The sequence below is a fragment of the Puma concolor genome, chromosome C1 (genome assembly GCF_028749965.1).
Source record: "Puma concolor isolate L17-30 chromosome C1, mPumCon1.1.hap2, whole genome shotgun sequence".
Lineage (NCBI taxonomy): Eukaryota > Metazoa > Chordata > Mammalia > Carnivora > Felidae > Puma > Puma concolor.
Genome location: NC_141674.1, coordinates 31260887 through 31272194, shown reverse-complemented (window position 1 = coordinate 31272194; position 11308 = coordinate 31260887). Strand labels below are relative to the sequence as shown.

General features: G+C 44.0%; 1 protein-coding gene across 1 annotated transcript; it reads right to left on the bottom strand.

The window, feature by feature from the left end:
- Nucleotides 1-6412: 6412 nt before the first annotated feature.
- TMCO2 (transmembrane and coiled-coil domains 2) lies at nt 6413-10468 on the bottom strand. Its single transcript, XM_025912721.2, has 2 exons — nt 10134-10468; nt 6413-6816 (listed from the first exon to the last, which is right to left on the bottom strand). The coding sequence occupies exons 1-2, from the start codon at nt 10374-10376 to the stop codon at nt 6502-6504; spliced, it is 558 nt and encodes a 185-aa protein (XP_025768506.1). The 5' UTR covers nt 10377-10468; the 3' UTR covers nt 6413-6501.
- Between the last annotated feature and the right edge of the window lie 840 nt (nt 10469-11308).

Here is an 11308-nt window from a genome sequence, read left to right as displayed (position 1 = left end):
CCCCGGTTCCTCCTACTTTCTGCCGGAAAAGGACAATCCCGCCTTCCCCACTTCCGGCCCAAGGCGGGCCGAAGTCCACACGCCGAGTTCCGGCCTGCGTCCGCTGCGGTTCGGCCGCCCGGTCAGATCGCTCGGAGCTGCGTTGCACCAACATTCTTCCCCCTCCCTCCCTCCCTCCCACGCCGGCCTCTCGCCGAGGGTTCCGGCCTCCCTCCTGGACCCGGCAACGCAGCAGAGCTGTCGCTTTCCCCCGAGGGGGAGGTGGCGTCGTTCGGTGCCTGGCTTGCCCTGGCAGGGCTGCGGCCTGCGCGGGACCTTCCCGGCCAGCGCAAGCCCACTGGTGGTCGGGACTGAGCTGGGGCTGACGCAGAGGGGGCCGCCACTCCCGCCGTGAGGAAGCGGAAAGAGCCGCAGAGCGGCCGACTTCGCCGGCTCTGGAAACCGTGCTTCTGACCTGGCGCAGATCAAACTGAGGCTTGGCGTGCCCGGGACACCTTAGGGCTGAAAGGGAGAGCGGAGAGCGAGACTAGGCATTCTTAGTGCGGGATTTGGGCCCATATTGGGGTGTTCCGAGTGCAGACCTGTTAGACAGTGGGCGGTAGTGATGAGATTTGCGTTTAAAGATGTCGCCTCTGCCACTCCACGTGAAGGCGGGGTGGCATCTTGCCTAAGAGTGTCCTGGAACAAAGCAAGGAAGGCGTGGGTTAAAAACACCTGAACTGAAAGAGCCTTACTTTCCTTAGGGACCAACCCCTGTCAAAGCTCAGTGCCATGTTTATCTTGGGATTGAGAAGTTACATGTGGTCACGGGGGCGCCTGTTAACACATTTATTTGACTTGAAAAGGGAAATTTTTTTCTCCCCAAAGAGAAGCCTAATTTGGTTAGTTGGTTTGTCAAAGAGACTGGCGTTGCTAATTTGCATAATTATTATTTACAATAAGTTGAGCTAAATCTGCAGCTGCAACTAAAATATATTTAAATTACAGTAATATTGTAATGCTAAAGATGTGTTGAAATTAACAATATCTCGAATTTCCCAACTCTTCCTAAATGCCTCGAAGAGAAAAGTAATCAGTATAATTAAAAATCACTTGAGAAAGTGAAGGACTCTAATGACTGGATAACAAGTTCTTTTGTTAGATTGTTTCCGGGTTTTTGCTTGGTTCGCTTTGCTTTTAACAGAATTAGTAGTAGGTCTATTTGAACTGCCCACTGAGGAAGGAGCATTCTTTGACTTTTGGCGTGTCACTCAGAAGGAAACCAAAGAATTGATCGACAATTCTGTAACAGAATTACCAGCATTCCCTCGTGAGTCATATTTCTTGGCACTGTATCTATGAAAACAAAAAAGAAAATTGAAGCAAAAACCCTGTTAATCTAGCAGTAAGAAACAGTCATTTAGATACATGAATTAATTTCTGGGGAATCCCCATCTATCTCACTGAGAGATGTGTTTCCAGTAGAATTTTACCTTTTATATTTATGTACTATCAAAATTTATAATCATGTCATTTTGAGCAGCTGTATATTAAAGATAATTGTAATATTACTCAGCTCAGAATAACTCAAATACATAAAGCCATACAATTACAGGGAAAAATGTTTTTAATTTCCCTTGATACATATTTTTATCACGAATAAGTGATCAGTAAAAGGTTTTTGAAACGTAAAAATTATTGTCTTTGGATAACATTTTATGGAGTAAATTAGAGATGAAAGAACAATATAGAATTACCAAATATTAAAGAGCTCATGTGTAATTTTAAATGGATGATGGTGGTCACTAAATTGTAACATAGAGTCTGTTGGATACATTATAAAAAGTGATTTGACAGTGCTATCTTAAATTGTCATTATTTACAGTTTGCCAGAGTTTACATTCATTGCAACTATTTAAATTTGTGATCGGGGGTCCCTGGGTGGCTCAGTCGGTTGGGCATCCCTTTGGCTCAGGTCATGATCTCGTGGTCTGTGAGTTCAAGCCCCACGTCAAGGCTCTGCGCTGACAGCTCAGAGCCTGGAGCCTACTTCACGTTCTGTCTCCCTCTCTCTCTACCCCTCCCCCACTCACACTCTGTCTCTCTCTCAAAAATAAAATAAAAACATTAAAAAAATTAATACATTTGTGATGAAAACTTTAGCTATCAACTTAAAAAGATGAGGGGATAAACACTTTTTCAAAATTCCCTATCCCTTGGGCTATGATTGCCACGCTCTCTTTGTTTTTCTTGCCTTCACCTGTCTGGGTTCATCTAGCTCCATCCTGCTGCAGTTTGTCCAAAAGCCTCACGGAAACTCCCGCCAACCAAATGCTGTGACTAAAGCGAGCACAGGTTTAGAATCAGGCTGCTTGATTGCCAGCCACGGTTGCACCACATATTAGCAAGTTACTTAACCTCTCTGTGCATTGGTTGCTCATCAGTGAAATGAGAATAATAGTACTTACCGCCTCCTATTGTGAAGATCAAATGAGAAAAATCATGTAAAGCTTTCAGCAATGTATACGGCTCTGAACAAGTGCCTTATAAAGACTAGCTACTAGGGCACCTGGGTCCCTGGGTCGTTCCGTCAGTTATGTGTCTGACTCTTGATCCCAGCTCGGGTCTTGATCTCAGGATCATGAGTTCAAGCCCCACGTTGGGCTCTGCACTGGCGTGAAACCTACTTTCAAAACAAAAAACAAAGCAGGGGCACCTGGATGGCTCAGTCAGTTAAGCGTCCAACTCTTGATTTTGGCCCAGGTCGTGATCTCACGGTTTGTGGGATCAAGTCCTGCGTCTGGCTCCGTGCTGACAGTATGGAGCCTGCTTTGGATTCTTTCTCTCTCCCTCTCTCTCTCTGCCCCTCCCCAACTTGTTCCCTCTCTCTCAAAACAAAACAAACCAAACAAAAAAGACTAGCTACAGGCTCCCCCAGCTCTGTCACCATGTATCTGAAGAAATGGAGGAACAGGAAGCTGCTAAGAGGTTGCTAAAAGTCAAGACTGGAATTCGCTCATTCATTCAATGAATATTGAATATCTGCTAAGTATTAGGCATTGTTTTGAGTGCCTGGGATATAACAGTGAACTAGACAAAACCCCTTTGTCTCCTGAAGCTTACGTTCTTAGTAGGCTGGGGTAGATAGAGGGGAAGACAGATTATAAGCAAATGCATGACAGTAGAAGTGGAGGAGGTGATAGGTACTGTGAAGAAAAAGCAGGAAAAGGGGGCTATACTATGTTGGCATGAGGGGCACCTTCTTTACATAAAATAAGCAAGGAAGACCTCTCAGATTGACAGTTGAGCATACACCCAAAGAAAGTAAGAGAAGAAGCCACATAGGTATCTGGGGAAAGTGCAGAGACCCTAAGGTCAGATAATGCTTAGTATGTGAGGAATAAGAGGGCGTGGAAAGAGGAGAGAGTAAGAAGGAGGGTGAGGCAGATCATGTCATCAAGCACAGTCCTTTAGACAAGAATTTGACTTCTTCTACTCAGGGTGAACTAAGAAGCCATTGGAAGGTTTTAAGCAGAGGAGTAATGTATCTTTGCCCTCTGTGTGGAGAATAAATTGAATGGGGACACAGATGGAAGCAGGGAGTCCAGTTGGAAGGCCATTTTGAGAATCCAGGTGAGAAATGATGGGGGCTTTGACTAGGGTGGTAGCAGTAAAGGGAGAAGTGAATTATGGAAAGTGAATTCTTTCCTACCCTGTGCTGAGAGATAGTGTTTGTAAATAGAAGCGTTGGTGTGTGTGAAGACTGAAACGGGAGCCTCCCAACAGGCTGTCGTCAGGGTTTTCCCAAAGGAGGCAGACTGAATGTGGAGGGGAAGGATTCTCCTCCGTATGGAGTGGTGGAGGATAGTTGGTCTAGCCCAACTGACCTGAACGACAAAGTAGCTCTCAAGCCCTTTCCCCATTTTGCCTTGATTTTCTGCTCGCCACACATCCAAGTTTCCTTAATTGATGCCCTGGACATAAGTACTCTGGTCTCAAGAATGACCCACTCCCCACACTGGGAACGAACACTTGGTATCAGTTTCTGGTGACTGTGGTGTGACCCACACACCCTTTCTGGAGAGCTGAGAGCCAGAAACAAGGTGACTCCATCAGTTTCTACCACACCGTGCATCCTCATACAAGCAGCCAGCCTGTTTTATCTTTTACATCTAGATCATTCTATTCTGTCTCCCATATGGACTACCAAATCTATGTCACTCTCCTGTCTAAGAACCTACAATGACCCATTTCCAACAATATGGTATGACCTTTAAGGCCCTTCATTACATGATATCAGTCTACTCTTCTGGGCCCTTCTTCTGACACTTTCTTTGAAATACCCCAGAAAAGTAACTGAAACAAGATGACTAGAACTATGTAGGAAGACACTTAAATGTGGACTGTGCAAAAATGGAGATAATGACTTCAATTAAAAAACAAAAATTTTTTTAAAGCAGTCTCCTATCCAACATGGGGTTCAAACTCAGGACCCTGATATCAAGAGTCACATTCTCCACTGACAGAGTCAGCCAGGTGCCTTGAGACTTTGACTTTATTTAAAAGATTGCATGGAACTCTTTAAGCAGCATAGTGAACAAACTCCTCACCTGCACTAACAGATAATGCATACTTGGTAACTTCCGTCTGTTCTGTTCACCACATCATGAATTTTTTTTTTAATGTTTATTTATTTTTGAGACCGAGCATGAATGGGGGAGGGTCAGAGAGAGAGGGAGACACAGAATCTGAAACAGGCTCCAGGCTCTGAGCTGTCAGCACAGAGCCCAACGCGGGGCTTGAACTCATGAACCACGAGATCATGACCTGAGCCGAAGTCGGACGCCCAACTGACTGAGCCACCCGGGCGCCCCCACCACATCACGAGTTAAAAAAAAAATGTAATGTTTACTTATTTTGAGAGAGAGAGAGAGAGGGAGACAGAGAGAGACAGTGTATGAGCAGGGGAGGGGCAGGAAGAGAGGGAGACACAGGATCTGAAGCAAGCTCCAGGCTCTGAGCTGTCAGCATGCACTGACATGAATTCACGAACCATGAGATCATGACCTGAGCCGAAGTTGGATGATTCACCGATTGAGCCACCCAGGCGCCCCACCACATCATCAATTAAAGCTGATCTGAGGATGAAGTTAGTGTGTCTTACCCTGAAGCCCAAATCCTTCATTGTAGCTTAGAAAATAGCCAGTGCTTTAGCCATCCTGAAACTCTCCTTCTCCAGCCAAGCCACCCTCTTTTTTATATGGCTCTGTGGTGATTCACCAGCAGAAATACCTTCCATTTCATTGTCTGCCTATGTAACCCTTTATGGGACTACTCAGATGTCACTTCTTCTGCAAAGCCTTTCCTGGCCCTACCTTGTATTTACTAACCTGTTTTTACACTGAGTACACTATGCCATGAGGTCTCATCTTACAGAGGTTGCATTTCAATGCCAGTGCACTGGAAAAAACTTATGATCAAAATTATCCTTGGAAATCCCTTAGGAAGATGCCAGCTTGGGAGATTGTTATATCGTATCCTGTTGAACAGCACAGCCAGTTTTTCTCCAGGATGGCCATAAATCACTGCTGCTTTCTTTGCCCAAGTATTTCATTTGGGTGGCAGAGAGTTGCAAAGTATTTCAATGACTGTAATCACATTTATTGTGGCAAAAATGCACACACTATAAGGCTTGGGGAATCTGAGTCCCACCCACTGAGGGGATGATTTACTACCATCCCTCTCTCCGTGGGCCCTCCTTCCTATGGGGGGGGGGCACACCCATCAAGTGAAATGGCAGGTAGTTGCCTCCTTCCCTCCCTGCCTAGCTGGGATTCACATAGGAGAATTCAGCTAAGTTCAAGTTGGTATAACCCCACTGTATCACATATAACTCCTTGTTCTGAAATTAACTGCCCAACCAGCCAAACTGGGTGCTCCTGAAGCACTCAGGACAGATTCCCAAGGGTTATAATGCTTAGCCCAGATTAAGTATCAATAAAAGTTGGATAAAATTATAGTGTCCTTTATGTCCACCCCACCCTTGTCCACCTCTGAGTAATTAATGAACAGATTTCCAGGCCACATTATTTACCTTTAGACCAAAGACCAGCACAAGAGCCAGCCTACCTCTACAGGACAGTCCACACCATTGCCCTTCAACAGCACTTTCTTGCTGTTTTTATCATATCCAATCCAACCTCTTCAGCGTGGAACCCAAGGTTGCATCCCTGACCCACTTTCCCTTCTTTTCCCATCCCACATATTCCGGTTTGGTCATCCTTGTCGCAATATGCCTGTTTATGGTCTCCAGCCTACCAAGTGACACCAGTATCTCAGAGACATTTTTAACGACGACTATACCCCACATTACCCCACCGCACACGTCAGTAGAAGCTGGGCCCTAGTGAATAGAGAGCCCGTCCTTGCAGGGTAATTTCAATATAGTTCTCTATCTTTATTGATACACCACCACACACATGAGGGAAAAAACAGTGCTTTTCTGGAAGAGATTGGAGTCCGTCACATTTCAGATGTGGAAGTAAATCCTGATGCGGGCAAGGGACTCTGGCAGTCAGAGCAGCTGCAGTAGGGCTCAGAGGAGCAATCCCTCTTTGTGGCAGGTTTGTGGGAAATGATCATCCCCTCCAGGTCCTTCACTTTGTTTTCCACCGTCTGAAGTTTTTTCAAAATTCTCTCTTGCAGACCCAAGGACAGGAAGAAGTTATTGTCTTGACCTGGGAGAGCGTTCCCTTCTGGGTTGACCAGCAAAGCCTGAAAAAAATCTGCGCTCTTCTTGTAAAGTTTGTAGAGTGTGATGATAAACAACAATATTTTCTAAAATAAAACAACAGAAGTTGAACGTTACTTGTTTATTCGCAGGAATGCCTCAGTTTACTAACAGAGTCAAAACAAAAACCTAACAGTAACAATAATTCCTCATCCCTACGCCAAGGCTTCTGTTTAACAAAACACCTTCACATCTTTTTTGTCTTTTGATCTTTACCACAAAACACAGTGATACGCAGGTCAGGGATTATTATTTGCATTTAATTAGTGAAGATGATAATAATAGATATCATTTACTAAAAATTTGTCACAGGCAGGGATCTGTGCTAGGAGGGCGTTTTGCCTATGCATGACCTGTTTATGTAGGAAAAAACCAGAACTGGGTAGCCATTTAAATACCTTCCAGTTTGGACCCTGCCATTGTCCAAGGTCGTATACTTGGGAATGGTAGAGCCAGGACTGAAACCCAGGAATTCTGACTTCCGTGTAGGTTCCCTCAGGACACAGTGGTCTGAAAAACTAGGTTTCCTGGTCCTGGGGGAAAATTTTTTTTTTTTTTTTCAATTTAGCCTACCTTACCTTTTTTTTTTTTTTTTAATTTTTTTTTAACGTTTTTATTTATTTATTTATTTTTTTAATTTTTTTTTTCTCAACGTTTTTATTTATTTATTTGGGACAGAGAGAGACAGAGCATGAACGGGGGAGGGGCAGAGAGAGAGGGAGACACAGACTCGGAAACAGGCTCCAGGCTCCAAGCCATCAGCCCAGAGCCCGACGCGGGGCTCGAACTCACAGACCGCGAGATCGTGACCCGGCTGAAGTCGGACGCTTAACCGACTGCGCCACCCAGGCGCCCCACGTTTTTTATTTTTGAGACAGAGAGAGACAGAGCATGAATGGGGGAGGGTCAGAGAGAGGGAGACACAGAATCTGAAACAGGCTCCAGGCTCTGAGCTGTCAGCACAGAGCCCGACTCGGGGCTCGAACTCACGAACTGCAAGATCATGACCTGAACTGGAGTCGGCCGCTTAACTGGCTGAGCCACCCAGGCGCCCCTGGGGGAAAATTTTTAATGATCTAGGATAGATTCCTGTCAGGATAAAAAAAAACCCAAACAACCAATCATCTTTCTTCCTTGTTATGATAACTGGCCCTGTTTATTGAGTACTTAGTGCGTGCTGAGCTTTACATACACAATATCTCCTTTAACCCTCACTACAACTCTAAGAGAGGCACTGTTAGCAAACCCATCCTACAGATAAAGGAAAGTGGGGTTTTGGAGGCTGGTTGCTGTCAGTCAACACAGCAAGCGACGGAACCAAGGTTTGAGCCCCCGCAGTCCGACTCCAAAGCCCTTGCTGTTAACCACTTGTTATACTACCTCTTTTTCTTGGCTGAGGTGTCCGCAGGGCTGAGGGTTCATCTAATTGAGCTGAACATTAACCAGACAAGAGCAGAACCCAGAATTATAGAAAACAGTTTGGGGGGCGCCTGGGTGGCGCAGTCGGTTAAGCGTCCGACTTCAGCCAGGTCACGATCTCGAGGTCCGGGAGTTCGAGCCCCGCGTCGGGCTCTGGGCTGATGGCTCAGAGCCTGGAGCCTGTTTCCGATTCTGTGTCTCCCTCTCTCTCTGCCCCTCCCCCGTTCATGCTCTGTCTCTCTCTGTCCCAAAAATAATAAATAAAGGTTAAAAAAAAAAAAAAAAAAAGAAAACAGTTTGGGTTTTTGGCCTTATATTCTTCTATTAGCTAACTGAAGTGCATGTATACACACATATCTCTGTTGGGGATTTACGTTAGTTAGATTACATTAAATGAGATTTTGGAGATTTGAATTTGGCATCCTAAACGTTGGGTTCAAATCTCAGATTTGCCAGTTTTTACAGTCTATGTCAACTTGGTTCAGTGATAACCAAGTTCGCTTGCCTACAAAATGGAGGTGATAATGAAAATGAAACCTCTATATGAAAACAACCTCTATCCACTTCATGTTATTGTTGGGATTCTAAAAACATTTTGACTAGGGGCTTCTGGGTGGCTCAGTCAGTTAAGTGTCTGACTCTTGGCTGTGGCTCAAGTCATGATCTCACGGTTCGTGGGTTCTGCTTGGGATCCTCTCTCCTTCTCTCTGCCCCTCCCCCGAGCACACTTTCACACACACATTCTCTCTCTCATATAAACTTAAAAAAAATTGGGGGGATCCTGGCTGGCTCAGTTGGTTAAGTGTCAGACTCCTGATTTCAGTTCAGGTCATGATCTCATGGTTTATGGGTTAGAGTCCCCCATTGGGCTCTGCTGACAGGCAGAGTCTGCTTAGGATTCTCTCTCTCCCTCTCTCTCTGCCCCTCCCCTGCTCTCTCTCTCTGCCCCTCCCCTGCTCTCTCTCTCAGAAACAAATAAACATTAAAAAAAAAAAAAGCATTTTGACTACCTTGTAAATATAGCTATTATTGCTGGTGATAAAACTATGAAGTTATTATTATTGGTGATTAGAAGTATGTAAAATCCTCAATGTTTCTTACAATCCCAGCCAATTATGCTCCTGTTCCCCAGAAGAATCCCTGTTTATTGAGTCTGATATTGTTGGTTTTTTTTTCAATGTTTTATTTATTTATTTATTTATTTATTTATTTATTTATTTATTTATTCATTCATTTATGTGTGTGTGTGTGTGTGAGAGAGAGAGAGAGAGAGAGAGAGAGAGAGCGCGAGCATGAGCAGGCGGGGGTGGGGGCAGAGAGAGAGGGAGACAGGATCTGAAGCAGGCTCTGTGCTCTCAGCGGAGAGCCTGACGTGAGGCTCAGACTCATGAACAGCAAGATCATGACCCGAGCTGATGTCAGATGCTTAACTGACTGAGCCAGCCAGGTGCCCAAGCCTGATATTGTGAAAACAAAGAAATAATGAAAATATCGGTGCCTAATGAATATACATGCCTTGACATCAGGTACAGAGCAATGTCACAGTAAGAACGCAAAGCCAAACCCAAGATCCCAATTATCCTTGCAATGCCTATTCTATGAAAAGGTGCCCCTAATGGTGTCAGGCACATAGTAAAAACTCAAAGATGAATATGTGATCAAATAAGTTTGAGGTTAAGCTGCCTTCTCAGTTTATAAGCTTGTTTCATCTGTTTTATTCTAAAACAGGCCAAAAACCACTGTGAGAGAGAGAGCATTTTATGCTCGAAACCTAACTGGCAAAAGTTTTTAAGGATAACCTAGTTTCAACCAATTTCAGAGATTAGTGTTCATCCTTTCCTCATCTGCATGGTCTTAAAATACGGGTATAGCAGCAATGTGGGAGAGAACTAACCAAGTTTCAATTTCTAACTATTTAAATTCCTCTGGAACAAAAGAGTATGACCTGAATTGACCGAACACTTCGTTTCCATAAGATATATACTCCTACTCCCAACAAAAGCAAAAAAGAAATCCCCAGGATAACTTGCATAATTGGAGCAAGGGTATCTAGTACTCCAAAATTTGTTTGCTGAGGTGGACTAGTCTCTCCCAGAATAGTTGCTTGTAGCCACTTCCATATTGAGCTCAGAGAGAGATATTCTACGAGGTTGTCCCAGACAGAAGATGAGGACAAAGATGTTGACATTTTAGTAAGACAGCAGCTCCTGGAACTACATGTGCAGAGGCTTCAGGAACCTAGATATGGGCTAGGGAGCGTGGCCTTGGAGCCGAGGTGTTCTGGAGCCATTGTGAACTGTACATTGTGATGTCACTGTTTCAAAGGTCAGCTTGCTTCCCACTCACCCGGTGAACTTTCTCACTCAGAACAAACCAGCTACTGGCCTGGATTTTCGGTTCAGTCATACTGCTTTCTCTGATCTTTGGCAAGTTCTAGCTCTAGCCCAGCACTGTCCAATTGAACTTTCTGCAATGATGGGAATATTCTGTATCTGCTCTGTCCGATGTGAATAGTGTGGCCAAGGAATTGGATTTTACATTTTATTTAATTATAACTAGATAAATTTAATTATTTAGCCAATGTGGCTAGCGGTCACTTTCTTGGGGAGTGTAGATATAAAACGCTTCCAACAATACACTGAAGAGACAGCAATTATTAACTGAGGTTAAGTGGAGATTTGAGGATTTAAAGAAAGTTTTCCTGAAGAGTGAATAGTTTGCTCTTTAGGGATTAGGTAAATGTGGAGGGGGGATATTACTAGATCATTTTGTAGCATTCCCTTTTTTCACATGTCACTATTGTTTAGAAATTGTGATCTTTGGGAAGACTTTAAACATATTTGAGCCTCATTTTGCTCATCTCTTTACAGATGGGAATGCCACATCTTTTGCAAGGTTTATGTTAGAAACAAATGATATCATTTTCTAAACACTTGGTAAACAGTAGCGTGCTGTACAACAACTTAAATCACATGTTATCAAAACAATTATTTATTGGCTACTACCTATGTATTTTCAGCAAGGAGGTATGAAAATACAAAATGTATGGTCTGTACCTAAAAAACTTACATGAAAAGAGTTCACACACAAGCGTATGAACTGTGAGATCAATTGTGAAGA

Excerpts from the sequence above, each read along its gene's own strand:
- TMCO2 (XM_025912721.2), bottom strand. The coding sequence starts at position 10,376 with ATGTCAACATCTTTGTCCTCATCTTCTGTCTGGGACAACCTCGTAGAA. Across the intron at positions 6,817-10,133 it reads GAAGTGTTCGGTCAATTCAG|AAAATATTGTTGTTTATCAT; the intron begins GTCATACTCTTT and ends GTTTTATTTTAG.